Raw genomic sequence first — 18159 nt, 5'->3', positions numbered from 1 at the left:
TGCTCCTCACCAGCCCTTGTCAATAAGCCCAGGGAATGGACAGGGACAAGAGCTGCTTTTTCCCCCTGAGAGTTTCTTGTGAGTATTGCAAAGAACAGAACAACCAAACCAGAAGGCAGCAGGGGATAAACCCAGCTTTACTGAGAACTTGGGTGACAATTCCCCTTAGAAAAGTAGATCAAAATTAAGTGGACACCCGTCTTTGTGAAGAGAATTTAAGAGTACAAATTTGGGAAACCACACAACAAAATTCTCTTTAAAGCCTTGCCAAGCCCATCAAGTTCAAGAAGATTAAAAAATGAATCTAAGAAATATAGTTGTCTAATAAAGAAACAAAAATGACCACTGTTACTAAGGGGGAAACAGAGAGATGTCACCAGTTAATTCTGCAATGACATAAACTATGGAATTCAAAGATATTAAAGGATTCAAGGAAGACACAATTCAAGGGAACACAACCATGTGAAGAACTACCCTTGATCAATGCAAAGAATAAAGATTACAACCAAAGCGAATCTCAGAGCTCTGCCTAAGATGCATATCAAGCTAAAAGTTGCACTTAATGGAAAACAGGGCCACATTCTGCCCCTTCTCCTCCCAGCAGGGGAACTGGAAGTGATGCTCATCATCTCAGAGGTGCCTGTGGGCTCAGGGCTGTGCCTGTGTGTCAGAGAGCAGGGACTGCACTGCAGGGTGAATCCCCTGCCCACTCCCCTTGCCCAGACAGAGGTGATTTCTGCAGGAAAGCACAACCACCATCAGAAATCAGAGATTGCTGCACTGAGAGCACAAACCCAGCGCTCTCTGGAATGTTCCTTTGTCCCTGGACTTACAGGCCTGAGCTGCTCCTGCTCTGGCAGAAAGAGAAAAAATATGCAAAGCTGCCCCTGCTCCCAGCTGTCAGGATTGCAAAATAAATGAGAGATTTGAATAAGTTTGCTTAATTTTTATCAGGATTAAGGGAATCTTTTATAGAAGAGGATCATTCGTAGTAGATAATAGAATACATTTTCCTCTATTTTCCTCCTTGGGAAAAATCTATTAAATCTGTATAATTAAAACTCCTGAAGATAATTCAGCTAAATGTTTTTAATTGAAAAATGGTCTATTTAATTTTATTTTTTTTTAAATAAAAACACTGCTCTCGTGAGAAACATCACGGAAAATTATTAACGGACATTCTTCATCAAAACTCCTAATAAAGCTGCTCTTTACTCACTCACCTACATGAAGCCATAACATTTCTATTTGAAAATCCTGGCCAAACAAAAAAATATAATGACTTTCTCTAACTCCTTTCACTTAGAGTAACACAGATCCCATAGGAAAACACAAACCACGCTGAGGCACGTGGGGGACACACCAATTGTCCCTTCCCCTCAGTGCCCCACTCTGACCAGCCCAGTCACTCCACGGGACCAAGAGAGAGGATCCTTTCTGTCTGGGGTTGTGGTTGTGGGGGTTTTTGTATTTCACACTTCAGGATTATTCAAAGGCACCACATACATGCCTAGGTGTTCCGAGATGGAAAAGATTACTAAACCAGAAGCAGACTATCACCACCACACTGACTCTGCTGCCAGCTCACATTTATAGGTTATCAGCAGATCCCTTGCAACAGTAAGTTATTAATTTACCACAATTCCACTGAGACCAGAATTAAAAACGTTTACTTACTGATGTATATAGGTATCCTTCACTGTTCATTGCCAGATATAATTTTGTTTGAACCCCCTGAATCGCCACCACTCGTAAACCCACAGGGATGAGGTTAAACAAAGCTAGGAGAGAAAGGAGATGGAGAGAAAAATTAATCCTTTGGAGTATGCAGATCAGACAGAAAATGAAACCAGAATTACCAGAAGCAAGTAGAAATCTCTTTTCATGCATACATTAATTTCTGGGGGTGCTACAGAGCAATAGTTCTACCACCAAGTCCTCTGACAGCAACTTCCAGCCAGAGCTCAGGAATGACCGGAGGGATCAGTGCCTCTCCCTCCTTCTGGAGATGGGAAGAGCTGACAGCTAACAGCCCTGACCTGCCTGCTGAGCAGGGCCCAGGCTCTGCCGAGCACACTTGAACACTGCTCGGGTTTTGTTAGGGCACTTTTCTTCTGCCATTGAGTGCAAGAAGGAATCCAGAAGCAAACAAACAAAAAAGAATTTCAAGACAATCAAAACTTGTTTTCAAAGTCAGTAAACATTTTGACCAAAAGGAAGGAAGAAGATGAAATTCAGAAAAGTTGAAAACCATCATTAGCATCTCAAAATGTTTCCACTTATAACTCATTGGGGTTTAATTTTTCCTCTTTTTTAGAGGAGAATGGGTTTGAAAAAACAGAATTAAATAACTTCAAAATGAAATGAAAGGACAGCATATTCTTTAGATCAACCCCTAAATCTGTGCTTTCAAAACTGAGCTGCTTTGAACGTTCTGCTTGCAGTTCTGCTTGTACACATGCTAATAGTGGCAGTATTTATAAGCCCAGAAACAACTCTTCAAAAAATGAAGATTCCGGTTTGCAAAGTGGCAAAGAAAAAAAAAAAGGAAAAAAAAAGGAAAAAAGCAAAGCTCTGCCATAGCTTGGATTCATGGATATGTTAAAAATGAATGCAAGAAATAAAGAGTTGAATACAGTACTCTGTGATCAATATGTAGGATTAAAAATAAAGGGGAGTTAAAAAATTATCATAACCCAAAGCATCTCCTTCCACTCCGTGGCAGAAACGCAGAGATAGGATAAAGTGATGCCAAACTACTTCCCATTTCCAGTGATTTATTACTTGGCTGAAAAACTAGGGTCTGCTTCAGGCTGAAGTTTTATATTTATGATCACTGTCCGAAGCCAATTTAAAACCAAATTATGAATGTGAAGTATTTTTATTATTTTCAAAATTATGGCTAAGGATTATGACCCATTATAAATGTTTTTTTCAGCCCCAAAACCCCCAAATGGCCATAGTTCAGTAAAAAAATATTTCAGCTTGACAGCATTTAACACAGATCCTAAATTCTGTGTTTGGGGATGCCAAGAGCTCATCAAGTGCCCTGAGGGCACCTTTGAGCACTGCACTTCCTACAATGGTCAAGCATAGCAGGAAAGGTGGAATACCCAGAACGAACAAATAAATGCAGGGCATCATAAAATCTGTGGTTTTCCTCCCCTTTGATAGCCACGAGTGTACAGACACTATTTGTGCAGACACAAACCACACGTGCAGACCCTCCTCACGCTCGCCTCCAGCTCAGCATCAACACCCATCACTTTCCCTTCTCTCAGAGAAAATCCTCCAGATCTGCGCAGCTTTTGGCAAAAGAAACTTAGATTGTCAGTAAGGGAAAAGGATTTTTCATTCATTCTATCAAATGCTTGAGTTTACTGGGGGGAGGAAACATTCCCTTGGGCACAGGTCCTTTGCAGTTCAGCCCCAAAAAGCAGCAGCTGATCTCTGAGTAGGCTGGAGAGGAGGATTTAAAGCTCAGCACCGAGGCAGAACCTGCAGGTCTCTTTTGGAAGGTGATTTCCTAATGGCACATTTACAAGTAGGGCAGGTGTTGGGGTTTTTCAGCACGACAGTCTGAGTATGGGCTCCACTGCAAACAGTGCTGCAGACCTGTCAGCAAGGGCTGAGGAGAGGGCAGAGATGGGCCAGCAGGGACAGAGGTGCCACTGAGCTGGGACAGCAGGGACAGAGGTGCCACTGAGCTGGGACAGCAGGGACAGAGGTGCCACTGAGCTGGGCCAGCAGGGACAGAGGTGCCACCGAGCTGGGCCAGCAAGGACAGAGGTGCCATGGGCCACTGGGATGGGCTGTATGAGGAATTCCTGGCTGTGCTTTGCTGGCCAGTGACAGAGCCAAGCACTGAGCCAAAGCTGAGCCCTCCTGCCCGAGTGGGCTGGCACCTGAGCCACGGGTGGGTGCTGTGGCACCTGAGCCACAGGTGCTCTGCTGATGCTCCCAGCACTGGGACACATTTCCCTGGCAGACACATCCAGGCTCAGTTTCGAGGCAGGACGAGGCTGAGGCACTCTGGAAGCTGGCTCACACCCCAGTGGGATGAGCAGTGGCTGTGGCACAGACTGCTGGAATTTGGGAAGGGGCTGGGGGGAACTGGCCCTGTTGGAGCGGTGCTCACTCTGCCCTGTGCCAGCCAACCACACATCCTGCCCCAGCTGCTGCCTCCAAGGACGGGGGTGCTGGCACGGCACCAAAAATGGGACTGTCCCTCTCAGCAGCAGCTGTTAGTGCCCTGTCCCTGAGCAGCAGCACGCCCAGCTCTGGCTCCTGGGGTAGTGAGTGACCTGTCCCCAGCCGTGACCGCTGCCAGGACCCACAGCCGAGGCACAGAGAGCATCTCTGCAAGTCCCCAGAGGCACAGCAGGATGGAGGGGTTACCCCACTTCTAGGGGATGCCTCTCATGTGGACAAATATGACAGAAGGGGTGGCAAAGAAGTGACAGCAAAATTAATTGCTTCCTATTGCGATCAGCTGGTGTCAGCACAAAATAATCCGAAGCAATTTGCATCCCACTCTTTCCCTATTACATTTGCATTGTTTTAAATGAGGATTAAAGGACAAGGATATCCTCCTAATGAACAGCTAAGCAATGCCTAAGGGAGAGATGATCTTTGCCAAGGTCTCTGTGCAGGACGAGCTGACAGAGAAATGAAGCTGCACAGGAAGAGGAAGCAGGCCACAGCTGGATTTATGAACATAAACATCTCTCTGAGGTCTGCCAGTCTTGGCTTGGCCACCTGCACCTTCGTATACTTTGTGCAGGGCATTATTTCCTACACTGCCTTATTTTACCAATCTTGAAATCTTTTTGTCTAGCTGTGTGAGACCCTTAAGCATTTTTCACACACCAAATCAATGCTCTAGTCATCTTTTCCTGTTTTCTATTAATCCTCAAAGTTGTAAAAAACCCAGTCAAAAACAACAAGTAGAAATGCCCAGAGCTTTTTCACAGAAAACCTGAGGGTACAATTTAGAAGCGGTAACAAATGATAATAGTAGGGAAATGTGAAGTTGAAAATGCTGCTGAAGTCCCAGTTTGTGAAATATCACGGCGCTGTCTGAATGAGCCCCTGTGTGAGAGTGGAGATAGCGTTATTCTATTTCAGGCTCTGAGTAGGCGAGCAAATTTTCCCTGACGAAAAAAAAAAAATCTAATAAAATCCAAAGGACAGCAATGAACTTCTCTGGATTACCATGGAGATAACATTTGCTTTGTTTGTCACATGTGTCATCATTACCTCCTCTGGTTCATTATTCCTGTAAGTGATTTCTATCTGTGTTTCTCTCAGAGCCAGTAAGTCTGAAGGACTCTGTGCTGCCAGCACGGCGTTAGTGCTGCTGCCACTCACTCAGCCAGCCCAGGACAGCAGCTCTGAGGGGACCTGCAGGGGAGGGAGACACCACAATCCACAAACACACCGTTTATTCTCGTGTCACTTACTATAACTACTGTCTTCCTCTTTTGTTCCATCAATTGTTCCATCTGCTTGCAACTGCAAGTGGTATCCTTGCCTGCTGTAGAGCTTTGTTACTATACCTTTAAGCTGAGGCTCTGCAAAGAAACAACAGTGAGATTAACGTGGGAAATCCTGATGTGCCACTCCAAGCAAGCAGGACGTGAAAAACAAATCTTCAGGCTTCTTCTCAAGGCTGAGGTAAGAAAAAGACACAAAACAAAAGCAGGGCTACCAGCTTTGCATCACTTTTCATTTAGGCTGAGATCAAATTTATGTCTATGAAATCAATTGCCAAAATGATTAAATGCCACTTTCGATTACAACGTGAGTAGCACAGTAAAACCTACTTCCAGTGAATACAGATTCCAGCAGCACTGCTTGGCCCCAGGAGCCCAGCCCTATCTCATTTAAGATTAAAAATGAGCTGGCAAAGAGCACATCCAGTCTTTTATAAAGGTGTGAGTTCTTAGATGGAGAGGAAAAAGAAGACTATTACAATAGCATTAATAAGAGCCACAGTGACAGCTGAGAGCCTAAATATATAGCAGCAAACGTTTAGCACAGGAACTGCTGCAGCTCTAATAAACAAACCCCCATTCCTCGCTGCTCCAGAGAGTACAGAGAATCCAAAGAGATAAACTACTCAATGAACATATGGAAAACGGAGAGGGAAACCCTGAAATCCAGCAATGTGTGGAACTGCAAAATAAATATTACCATAAGGGCTGAGGTAATTACCTCATCAGCTAGAAGAAGAAAGATCAAAACAACGCATAGTTTGCATAGATTTCTTTTTTCCATAACCATCCTCAGATTCACAGCTAGAAAGCGAGATATCTCACACGGCTTCATGTCATCCTAGACCACAAAGTACACAACAGCAGGATATGCTGTCAAGTGTGCCATTCAAGATATCTGGCTAAAGCATCAGGAGTAATTGCAAAAGAGGTCTACGCCCACCGAATCCCAACGACATCTGCATTGTAGTCATTTCACACAGTTCCCTTAGTCAGGAGCTCATGCAGCCCTGCAGCTCGCTCCACAACATCTCATTCTTTTCAGAGACAAACACTGTGAAGATGTGGTGTGTCATTTCCAGCACTCTGAGTCTGGATAACACTCCTTGTCTTTGTAACCAAAGGCACTGAGGCTCTGCTACTGTACTTCATTTTAGCAGGGCTGAAGGCAAAAGCTTACCACAGTTTGCATAAGTGTATTAGATCTTATTAGCAACTTTGAAAAGAGTCCTGATAGACACACAACTCCTATCTACCAACTTTTCTGATCAGAAATTATTCCAACCCTCTCTCTGGCTCTTTAGCCATAATCCATCCCAAAGGTGCTGGCAAACTGCGAGCAAGGCAGACAGGTGGAGTGGCACAAGCATCAATGCTCCAGCACAGCAAAGCCATGGCAACATTGCCAGAGGGTTTTGCTCCTCCCACGTACAAAACAATCCACTCAGAGCAGGGACCCAGCCTTCACACCTGACCTTTTGCACCTGTGACCCAGAGAGCCTCGTGTCTGCAGGGCAGCTACAGGTATGGCATTCCTAGAAAGGCACAGGGCGCTGAAGCAAAACTCTGGAAGGTGCCAGCAAAAGTACAAAGCCTTGTCTGCAATCAGCAGATAAAGCATGGCACGGGCATTCTGTGAAGCAGGACACCAAAACCAGATCTCCAGACCACAAAGTTGTTTAATACACAACTATATATTAAAGAGAGAGATGCGTGTGTGGGAACTTCCCCGCTAGCATCTCCCCCACAAATACACCCATGTGTTTGCATGTGTGTAACAGAGGGACAGACAGCTGACTTACAGGTACCTGGGTGCACACAGGTGTGCAGGTGAGGCACAGACAGCAGTGTGTGCTACCCAAAGAAACCAGATTAACATGATGGGGGAAAGGCCTGGCATGGGGTACCCAGGTCCTGCACATCCATTGTATGAGCCCTGAAGTACCTTTCCCCTTTCCCCACACTTGACACACGTCCCAGTTTCCACTGCATCAAACCAACCAACCCCCCCAAAGACATAACCCTTGCCAACCTGGTCGCCTTCTTCGCCTTTTCTTGGAGCCAAAGAGTTTGACCCTGGAAAACACATTCAACTTGTTCTTGTCGCAGCTTCCCTTGCTCTTGCTGGGGCTGTTGACACACTTACAGGCATTGGACTTCTCCCGCTCCCTGGCTTGTCTCTTCTGGCGGATCAGGGAGCTGGCGATGGCTGCGGCCATGGCCGCCACCGCCCCGGCTGCCCGGCGGGCTCAGGCACGCGGGGGTCGCCGGCCGGCCGCGGCCAGCATGCTGCTCGGCCGTCCCCAAGGCCGGGGACGCTGCCGGGCAGCCCGGCCAAGGCCGCCCCGCCGCTCGGCGCGGCAGCCCGGGACACACCGGCGGGACGAGCACCAGAGCCCCGGCGCGGCACGCAACAGTTTAGCTCGAGATTTCGTCCTCTGGGATCTTCCCCTTTTGACTTTCGGGTGCTTTTTTATTCCTCCCAACTTCTAGCAGGGGAAAGTTTGCAGGCAGAGGCGAGCGTTTCTACGGAGATCACGCAGATCACTTGCAAGACATCCCTCCAAGCTTCTCCAGACGCGCTATCTGCACGCAGCCATGGCACATCCACTCGGTGCAAGATCATCGCATCTCTCCTAGCCCCGATTTCTGCAGTTAACTTTTCTTCCCACCCGTCCCCTCCCCATTCAGATCCCAGCAAACACCTGTTAGACTCCAGCAGGGGCTGTCCAGTTGCAGGGGTTTTCTGGATCCTTTTTCCTCTTCTCGCTTAGAAGAGACCCGAAGCAGTGGGTGCTGGAGGCACTGGGCTGGGTCGCGGATGCCCCTGGGTGCCGACGCCTCGGGAAGCCTCTTCCGCTGCGCTCCTGACAGGTGAGCGCAGCCTCCCCTGCCCGGCACGCTCGGCTCTGGCACCGCAGCTCTTCCCAGCCGGTAAACAAGCAGCTCCCGAGCCGGGACTGCAGCAGCAGGAGCAGCAGGAGCAGAAGGAGCAGGAGCAGCAGCAGCAGGATTCCTCCGGCAGCGATGCGGGCACCGCGCACTCCCCACGAGCCGTGCGCTGGGTACAGAAATGAGGCGACGCAGCAAACCCCTTATCACCACCTCCCTCCTCCTCCGCCCGTGCCTCCTCCTCCTCCTCCCGCTCCTCTCCTGCGCGGCAGCGAGCGGAGAGCCGAGAGCCCTGCCCGGCGCTGCGGGGCGGCCGCGGCGGGGAGGGGGCTGGGGTGGGCAGGGGAGGGGGTACCACGGGAAGGGGTGCCGGGGGAGGGGGTGCCAGGGCAAGGGATGCCACGGGAGGGGGTGCCTGCGGCGCTCGGAGCCGCCTCCCGGCAGGCGCAGACACCCAAACAGACGTGACTGCGGTGAGCAAACAGCCCCGCCGGCCCCGAGCGAGCGCACCTGGCTGGCAGCAGCGCTGAGCTCGGGGCAGGGCGCAGCTCCAGCCACAGCTGTCCCCTGCCTCTCCCTCATCCTTACAGCATGTCCCCCCTCTGCAACACGCATTTATTGGAGGCTTTTTGCGTCTCTCGCCGCTCCTTTCCACCACCCGCTCTCAGCGGCAGTTTCGTAGCAGACGAGGAAATCCTCAGAAAGAACAATTTCCTTGCCGTTGCCATGTTCTCCCGTTTCCCTCTGTCCCCGCACGGAGCCCGTGTGTCCCCGCGGCCGGTGTGTTGACGCCGAGCTGCGGTGGCGGCAGGCCGGGCCGTGCCGGGCCGTGCCGGGCCGTGCCGTGCCGTGAGGCCGGGCACAGCCTGGCCCCGCTCGGGTCAGCGCCCTGGCGTGGACACCGAGCCCGCAGCGGCCTGCCCAGGACCCCGGGAGCGGGAGGTCCTGGCGATGCCCCCGCAGCCCACTCCCTGCTCTTCAGCATGCTTTCAGCAGCTGGAGCCTAAATCAAAGCCAGTTCAGGCTGGAAATAAAACAGAGATCTGCAGCCCCGGAGGCAAACAACTATTGAGAGAATTTGTCCCGAGGCAGAGGGATTCACGGGCGCTGAGGCAGGGTGGGATGTCCCTGAGAGCTGGTTCAGGCAGGGGACTGTGATTGCAGAAGGCTGCTGTCACCCAGGGCTGGCAGCCGTGTCCCCCGTGCCCCGGGCCAGGGGCTGCAGAGACCCCAGGGATGGCCGGGCTGCTGTGACAGCACCAGGCTCCCGCTGTGCTTCCAGGCTCGGCCAGCTGCCGAGGGGATTTGCCCTTCCTCCTGTCCTCCAGGTGCCCACAGCAGAAGCAGGTGCTCCCGTCCCTGTCCGGGGTCACGCCTAAGACAAGGCCTGGCACGAGCAGCAGCCGCCGAGCTGCCACCACCTTCCCACAGCTCAGCTCCACAGGTCTGCTGCCCAGCCCTTCCCTCGGCGAGGAACAGCCACAACAGCTCCTCACTCTCCTCCAGCCGGGATCCCTGCCCCACTGACCGCTGGGCCAGGCCCTGTGACACTACATAGCCACCCTGGCAGGCCGCTGGTGTCACCCAGAGGGACATGTGTCCCCCACAGCCTGCTGGGCCAGGCCCTGTGACACTACATGGCCACCCTGGCAGGCCGCTGGTGTCACCCAGAGGGACATGTGTCCCCCACAGCCTGCTGTGCCAGGCCCTGTGACAGGCCGCTGGTATCACCCAAAGGGACATGTGTCCCTCATAGCCTGCTGTGCCAGGCCCTGTGACACTACATGGCCACCCTGGCAGGCCACTGGCGTAGCCCAGAGGGACATGTGTCCCCCACAGCCTGCTGTGCTGAGCCTGGCACCCCGGTCCCACCCGCTGTCCCCTGGCTGCAGGAGCTGCCTGTGTACACACACACCTACACGCACACGTTTGTTTATGAGGCAGCCCATGCACACAGGCATATTAAACAAACACTCCTAATTTCTTATTTAAGTTTAACGGTGGGGTAAAAATAGCTGCAATTCACAAGTTCCACCACTACCCTCATCTGCCAGTCCACATAAGACATGTGAAATCCAACACAGGAGACAGCCAGTTGGATATTATTAGCAATAACTCATCCTACTCAACTCACCAGTAACATACTATGGATTTTGCCATCTTTCCACTTCCAATACAGTCATGAGTGAGGCTTGTTTTCTTTCCTGAGACTCACCCATTACTTTATAAATATTCCCAATTTGGAAAGCAGTGTTTGATCTTCAGATCAAAGTGAAGCTGCCTCATTGTGATCTGTCCAACAAGGTCACAAGACATTGTGTTTTCACTGAGACTAACCAGAACTCAGAATTCAGCTAACCTTGAAAATCCCAGGGAAAAGGAGTATATAAAAGCTGTATTTGGGATATCTTTCTGCCAGCATTCCAGCCTGCTGGAATTAAAATCCATAATGAAAATTCATTTGCACAAATGTTCCTTGACAGATAACTAAGGAGAGGAACAAAAATAGCATATATGCATAATCAGATTTAAGTTTCAAAAAACAGTCCTCCAGTTTTTTTGCATGAGCAACCTCTTCATCTATCGGTACTCCTACAAACATGTCTTCATTTACTATAAATGGCACATGAAAATGAAGATCTTGTTGGGAAAACGTCTTTGGTACAGGACCAGCGTTTGGACTACTTCAGTGTTCCAGATATAAAAATCTCAAGGAACAGCTTTATTTTCTTTGAAAAGCAAGAGCTGCTCACTCCGCACCACACTAAAATAAAATAAAATTACATTCCAAGTGACTTTTTGAACGTGGAAGACAACCAGACATTCCTTGAGCACACATTCTCTCTATGATTATTGCAGTGGGGCACATTTAAAGCTAAGGGTTAATTGTCAGTGCCATTTCAATCAAAGAGAAATCAGCACGGGACAGACTTGTCCAGTTGCTGTCAGAGACAGTGCCATGGTGTCCCTGGAGCTGCCATCTGACCAGAAAAAATTCCACTGCTTTGAAGTAGACAAAGATCTCACCCACTTTTGATTTATAATTTTTCCTCCCAGTCATCTGTTGAGTGTTTGCTGATGATTATTTCCATGATTGTGATCACTAAAATATGCCTGAACCTTCTGAAGTTGCCTGGATTGGGCAGAAGCAAAGCCTGCAATTTGGTACCCATGCCAGGAGTGGCTCTTGGACTGAGGCAGGGCATGGTTTTCAGGCAGCCCTTGCTGTCTGGCTCCTGCACAGAAAGGCATCAAATCCCCATCACTGGCCCAAAGTGCAAGCAGTGCTGGCTCTTTCCCCCAGTTAGAGGAAAGTGCCAAAGTTCTGTTTTTCCCTTCCTCCTCCCTGAATCATCTGTGCTGTGGCAGGTCCCAGACCACTGCTGTTTGCTCTGAGTTTGAATCTACCCCAAGCACAAAAGATTTACAGTCGGTCTTGTCTCATACTGAGCAGAACAAAAACTGAGACCAGGTGAAAAATACCAGGCCAGCTGCAGAGCTGACTGCCATGGAAGCAGCTGCAAGGACAGCCAGAGCTCATGGTGCAGTATGTCCATGTCCCAGAGCAGCCCTGAGCAGAGAATTCCTTCCCCCAGTGCTCCTCACTGCCCACAAGCCCAACATGTCACCCTCCAGGGGACCCACGCTCCTCTGTGCCCTGTGAAGCATCAGCAATTCTCAGGACATGCTGCCATAAAGCAGGAACTGATTTCCAGCACCTTGGGTCAAAATATCCCATCCTCGGACTAAGCTGCATTCTCAGTTATTTCCTGTTCCCCTATATAGAAAGCAGTAAAGGGTTTATAGTAGGCCCTATATAAACTAATAGTGTTTAGGCAGAACAAATGCTGATCAAAATCAGACCAGAAGAAAAAAATCCCAAGCCAGCTCCAAGTCTCACTCAGTCCATCTTAAACACCAAACCACTCCTCTACAGTTACAAGCTTGAAGCTGCTTTGGTGTGACAAAAAAAAAATCAGCCTGTCATTGGGTGTCAGGAGTCCCTCCTGATGCTCTTTTGTTCTTGCTGTTACAGAAAAAGTAGGAAAAAAAGTTTCAAACATCAAACCTATGGACTATTTCCACTGCCTACACTCTCCAAAAGTAGAGCATTATTTTCTGAAAAGCACCACCAGAATCTCGTCTCTCTCTTTTCAGGATGAGATAAACAAGACTTTCTCCAGTCAGGGATGACACAGCAGCACTGAGGCCCCGGTGGTTTTTGCTCTCCTAAGTAAACAGAATTACTATTCACCAGGAAGCAGAGCTGCTCAGAGCCCAGTCCTGCATCACTGAACTCCTGTGTGAAATATCCCATGGACATGACTCAGCCTCTGCTCTGCAGCCAGCCCCAGGCTGGACACAGCCTGCAGCACAGCAGGGCTGAGCACACTGTGCTGGCCCCTCGGCACCCCCAGAGCTTGGGCTGTACCAGACAGGGCTCCAAGAACAGCAGGGATTTATTGCTGAGCAAGATGAAAAAGGTGTCAGTGGAAGCTGAGCTTCCAAGCAGCTCAAGCCCAAGAGCTCAAACTTGATGGTATTTTAGTAACAGGCCAACCTGAGAACTAATAGTCAAGAATGGCTACAATAGGCAGCTGCAAACAGAAGTATTTCTATGTTGAGAGCATAAGGGACTTGTAAATAGTGCTGTGGATGTTCCTGTGTGTGTCTGTGCCATGGTTTTTTGCAGAAGTGCACTGGGCAGCCTTGCTCAGAAACAGGAAAAAAATGAAAATAGATTCCTGTGACACCAATGTAGCCATGGCACCTAGACCCACTTTATCTAAAAGCTCACTTCTTCCTCAAAGGATGAGGTGATTGGTTCATTTTTATCTTCTCGGGGTACAGAATCACAAATCCCAACACCAGAAGAGACCCCAGCACAACTGGTGCACAGGACTGGATGTGCCAAAAATGGCACCCATCCAGCAAAGCACAGAAACACAGCCCTGACTTGAACACCTGAGACATCTCACTAGGACTACTGAGATATTGAAAAAGTAATTGTGTAGCTGATGCATCACAAAATGTTCTCATAGTCTAAGTTCAATCTCTTCTTGTATCTACACAAGTTTGCCAGGGCAAGGTCTTGTGACTGACAAGAATTTGGGTCTCTTCTTCATGACTTACATGACCTGCTAAATGCTCAGGATGGCCACAACACCTCACATAAAGAACGCCGGTTTCCTCTCAGATTCTCACAGAAAATACTAATGAGAGAAAACCAAGTTCTGCTTTTTCCCAGCTGTGAATTCCAATTCCTTTATACTATGGCAGTAAAAACTGGATTTGATCTGACCTGGTAGTGCAGCCATTTTTGGAAAAGGAGGGCATTGTTTGAAGATAGAAAAATAGAAATATTTTTACCTAGGCTAATTCATATTCAGTCATCCCAAAATGTCAACCACAAAACTCGTCTATCCGGGGCATAAAAGATCAGTGCCAATCAGCTGGGAAAGGTCACAGAACAAACACAGGGGATCAGCTCCCCCAGCTCTGCAGGCTCCTGGAATGGGAACGTGTTATTCTGGTGCCCAGGGGGCCTGAGCTGAGCCAGGAACCTGAGCAGTGCCCCAGTGACTTCTGTGCCCACCACACAGCCCAGCAACACTCCCACATCAGTATGCACAGAGGGCTCTGCTCACTCACCTCCCAGCACGGTGGCTCTTGGAAATATCAGTGTAAATGACAGCTTATCGTCCCTGAATCATTTACATCTCAGCATGGGACACACCAGAAGTGTGGGCTGTGTGCCACTGCCCAACTTAACATAAGGCCACTTTACACATGACAAAACACTGCAAATAGTCCTTCACAGAGCCAAGGCAAGTTGCCTGGAAATTGCCACATTACTCAAATAAGATCTTTTCCCACATTTTCACAGATCTGATGGTTCATCCTTTGTCAACAGCTTGACAAAAGCAGACTCAGTGGGTCCCCGGTGAGTTGGAGCCTCTGAGAGTTCTCCTCCTTCCCCCTGCATGCAAGCATTTCACCAGCTTCTCACAGACATGCTCCCTGCTTTGCTCAGAACGAGCTTCTGCCCCACTGCTTGGCTCCCCTCAAGCCCAGAGCCCAGCCCACTGTGACCCTGTGATGGATGCCACACCTGGCAGCTCCCACTGCTGTGTTAACGATGCAAGGCTCAGCTGGGTCCTAACCATGAGAACAAATTACCCACACTGGGGTCAGAAGAGCTTGGCACTGGTTTTCTGTGACTTTTACCCAAATGCCAAGATCATGGCACCACATTCACACAGACAAATGAGAAGGTGAGCAGAGCTGGTCACAAATGAAAGGGACTTTGAGGAAGAAGTGTTGTGTCTTGGATGGAAGCAGAGCTCTCCAGGAACTGGACTTAGACCCTGCACCAGTCAATGATGCTTCTGGAAATGTGGAAGTAGAGCCTGGCACACTCACTGGCATGGAACTGGAACCAGTTTACCCAAACAGAATGCTGGTCCTCAGTCTCTGTAAGCAGAAGGAAGGTCTGTCCTTGAGGATCAGGGAAAAGGCCATGAGCCTGAGCTTGCTTTGGGTCTCAGTTCACCAAGCAATAATCATGGCATGAACAGAGGTGTAACAAGACATACATGACTTCAGTGATGGAAAATGAGATTTATCTAAGCTCATCTGACCAGGTATCTGGGCTGAATACTCAAGAAAGTGGAGAGAAAGGCAACTCCAGATGGCAATTCATTCCCTACAAAGAATACCACTATTTTCCCAGCTTTATGAAGGAAAACATTACCTCTGCTTTACTGAACTTGTTGCAGAGTGATTCAGACTGTACCTCATGCATTGTTATGATAACTGATATTCACCAGCACCAAAATTAAGTGTACCCTTAATGAAGGTCAGCACAGCTCAGGGTCTTGCTTCTGGCAGTGCTCTCTCACACATGGGAACAAAAATCCAGCCCAGGCAGTGGCTCAGTCACACTTCCCACACCAAACTGGCCCTGCAGAAATCAGCCTCATGACAGGAGCTGCTGCTGGCAAGAGCAGAACAAAGGTGACATCTAGAAATCACACAGGGATTTTGAATTGAAAAGTACAGTGCATCATGAGTAAACAGAAGAGAATTCCTTGTCATAGGCTAGATGCACTGTTTTCACAAGCAACACCATGAAAAATATTGGCCAGCAAACAGGAACATGAACCACAAGCCAGCATCTGCTCTGTGGGATTTAAATAGGTCTGGAAACTAGAAAAAAAAAAAAAAAGTGTATGCAAATTTCACAGAAGCAAATTAAAAGAAATTCAGAGAAGTCAATTCAGAGAAGGAAGCTAATGGCAGAACATCTGCTGCTGCTCCCAATATTCACATTAGAGGCTGGGAACATTTCTGGGGACTCAGGCCTCATCAGAAAGCTCAAAAAGGTTCTGTTGCTATGCAGAGAAACATTGCTCAGAAATCAGAGAAAGAGACAGGAAGCTGCCCGAGCTCAGCACTGTTATTCTTTGCTTAGGTCCAGCTGAGCTCCAGCAGGGCCACGTTTGCTTGTACAGACTGGGTAACTTTCCCACCCATGGCACATTTCTACCCAAACCCACCACAAAAGGAGCAGACTTAGCTGCACAAGTAGACACGAAGATAATACCACGATTTTAATCCAATTCCCAGTCCATTTGCATGGCCTTTGCAACACCCAGTCATACAGCTCAAAGGGGCTGAGCTGCATTCACAGCAGACAGACACACTGTTAACACAGGTGCTGTAAATCCAGGATTTCTGTCCTCTCCCTTCAGCCCCCAGCCCCTTGTTTATCACTCTCCTCTTCCACCTCTTCCCACCAGATCCTTCTTTCCTTGTTTCACTAAAAGCTGCAACATGCTTCCAAGGAGAAGTAGTCACAAATCCCACCAGTATCTCAATGTACTTACCCTTCAGCTGAGGTCATCTTAACCTTGTTTACAAACAAATAAGCTTAGTTTAGCTTTATCTACAATATTCCAAGGCTTGGGAGCTTTTGCTGGGAAGGGAAAAGGAGCAGACTTAGATTGTCAAGCACAGAAATAAGCCTGCTGGATTGTAAGAAGTTCTCTGGGCATATATTCATACAGACACAAATACAGACATTTTTTTCTGCCTTTCTTCTTCCTGATTCACAAATAGGAGCAAACCCAAAATGTTACAAAAAGGCTGAGATGCACAAACACTAGGGAATCAAAGGGGAGCTGTCTATGATGGAAGAAACTTTCACCTCCCTTAGTCCTTTCTTTTTTTTCCCCAGTTCTGCAATACATGAAACATCTTACTCAGTGACTATATTTTTAAACCTTTACTGCCATAAATTTTAGCCTACTTAAAAATTTCAGATGTGCAGTCTTTTCAGGAAGCTTTCAGCAAAATATAGAGTTTCCTGTACAGGAAGTATGCAGTAAAACATGAATTTGTAAACAGCTACAAACCAAACAAATGGAACAGATTTCCAGCACTGAAAGTACTGGAAACGAATGCAAAGACGAAGATGAGAAGCAAGAGGGACACCTGCAGTCAGCCCGGGTAAGTGCCCGGCAGGGTTCCCTCCTCTCCTCGCTCCGGGCTCTGTCGGTGCTGCCGTGTGACCACAGCAAACGCCAACGCCGGCTGGAAGCTCAGCGAGCTCGGCAGGGCCGGGCGGGCTCTGGATGGGGCTCGGAGCCGGGCCTCGCCCTCTGCGGCTGCGGGCCCGGCAGGAGCGGGTGAGGGGGACCCGGGCACCCTGGGCCATCCTGGGCACCGGCACAGGGCACCCCGGGGCATCGCAGGGCGTCCCGGGCACGGGCACAGGGCACCCCGGGCACCGGCACAGGGCACCCCGGGGCATCCCGGGCACCGGCACAGGGCAGCCCGGGGCATCGCAGGGCGTCCCGGACACCGGCACAGGGCGTCTCGGGCACAGGCACAGGGCACCCCGGGGCATCCCGGGCACCGGCACAGGGCACCCCGGGGCACCCCGGGCACCGGCACAGGGCACCGGCACAGGGCAGCGCCCAGAACGCTCCCGAACAGCTCCGCTGGCCGGAACCCGGCGCTGTCCGTGGTGCTGCCCGGCCGGGGCGGCCGCTCCGTTCCCAGCCAGCAGTCCGCAGCCCTCGTCCCTCATCCCGGATCCTCCATCCCTCATCCCGATCTCCCATCCCGCACCCCTCATCCCGCATCCCCGGATCTCCCATCCTGGATCCCACATCCCGCCTGCTGCGCCCCCGAGCAGCTCCCAGCTCGGGCACAACACCCGCTCCTGCACACCACGGGCATGTCCCCACAGCATGGTCACACATCCCCACAGCACGGACATGTCCCCACAGCATGGTCACACATCCCCACAGCACGGACATGTCCCCACAGCATGGTCACACATCCCCACACCACGGTCACACCCCCCCACAGCACAGTGACAATCCCCACACCGGGGGCATGTCCCCACAGCATGGTCACACATCCCCACAGCACGGTGACACCCCCCCACAGCACGGTGACAATCCCCACACCGTGGGCATGTCCCCACAGCACAGTCACGTCCCCACAGCACGGTCCGTGCCAGCTGCACACTGGGGCTATACAACTGGCACCCCAAAACCTAACCCTGGAGGGAGTCCCGACTGCTGCAGACCCCCTTCATCCTGAGTGCCCCAGCCAGACCCTTCCTGCTGCTGCAGCACAAAAAGGCATTAGCAGTTAGTAATAGCTAATATCCATGTGATCATACCTGCTACATGCCAAAACCAACGCAGAGTGCACACTTGGTACTCTTTACTACACTCAGTGCACACTTTACTACACT

General features: G+C 49.8%; 1 protein-coding gene across 6 annotated transcripts in view; it reads right to left on the bottom strand.

The window, feature by feature from the left end:
- FGF13 (fibroblast growth factor 13) overlaps positions 1–18159 on the bottom strand; it is a 195266-nt gene that overhangs the window by 34099 nt on the left and 143008 nt on the right. For 4 of the 6 annotated variants that reach the window (XM_059859070.1, XM_059859068.1, XM_059859067.1 and 1 more), the window contains 2 exons: positions 5463–5573; positions 1678–1781 (listed from right to left, as the gene is read on the bottom strand). In XM_059859070.1, coding sequence (XP_059715053.1) covers positions 1678–1781; positions 5463–5573 — 215 coding nt within the window. Of the gene's footprint in view, positions 1–1677; positions 1782–5462; positions 5574–7527; positions 7738–18159 lie in introns of those variants that run through there. The other 2 variants (XM_059859071.1, XM_059859069.1) reach the window with 2 other exon arrangements.

The sequence above is a fragment of the Haemorhous mexicanus genome, chromosome 14 (genome assembly GCF_027477595.1).
Source record: "Haemorhous mexicanus isolate bHaeMex1 chromosome 14, bHaeMex1.pri, whole genome shotgun sequence".
NCBI classification, from domain to species: Eukaryota; Metazoa; Chordata; class Aves; order Passeriformes; family Fringillidae; genus Haemorhous; species Haemorhous mexicanus.
The sequence above is the reverse complement of the archived record's forward strand: the minus strand, read 5'-3'. Positions and strand labels throughout refer to the sequence as shown.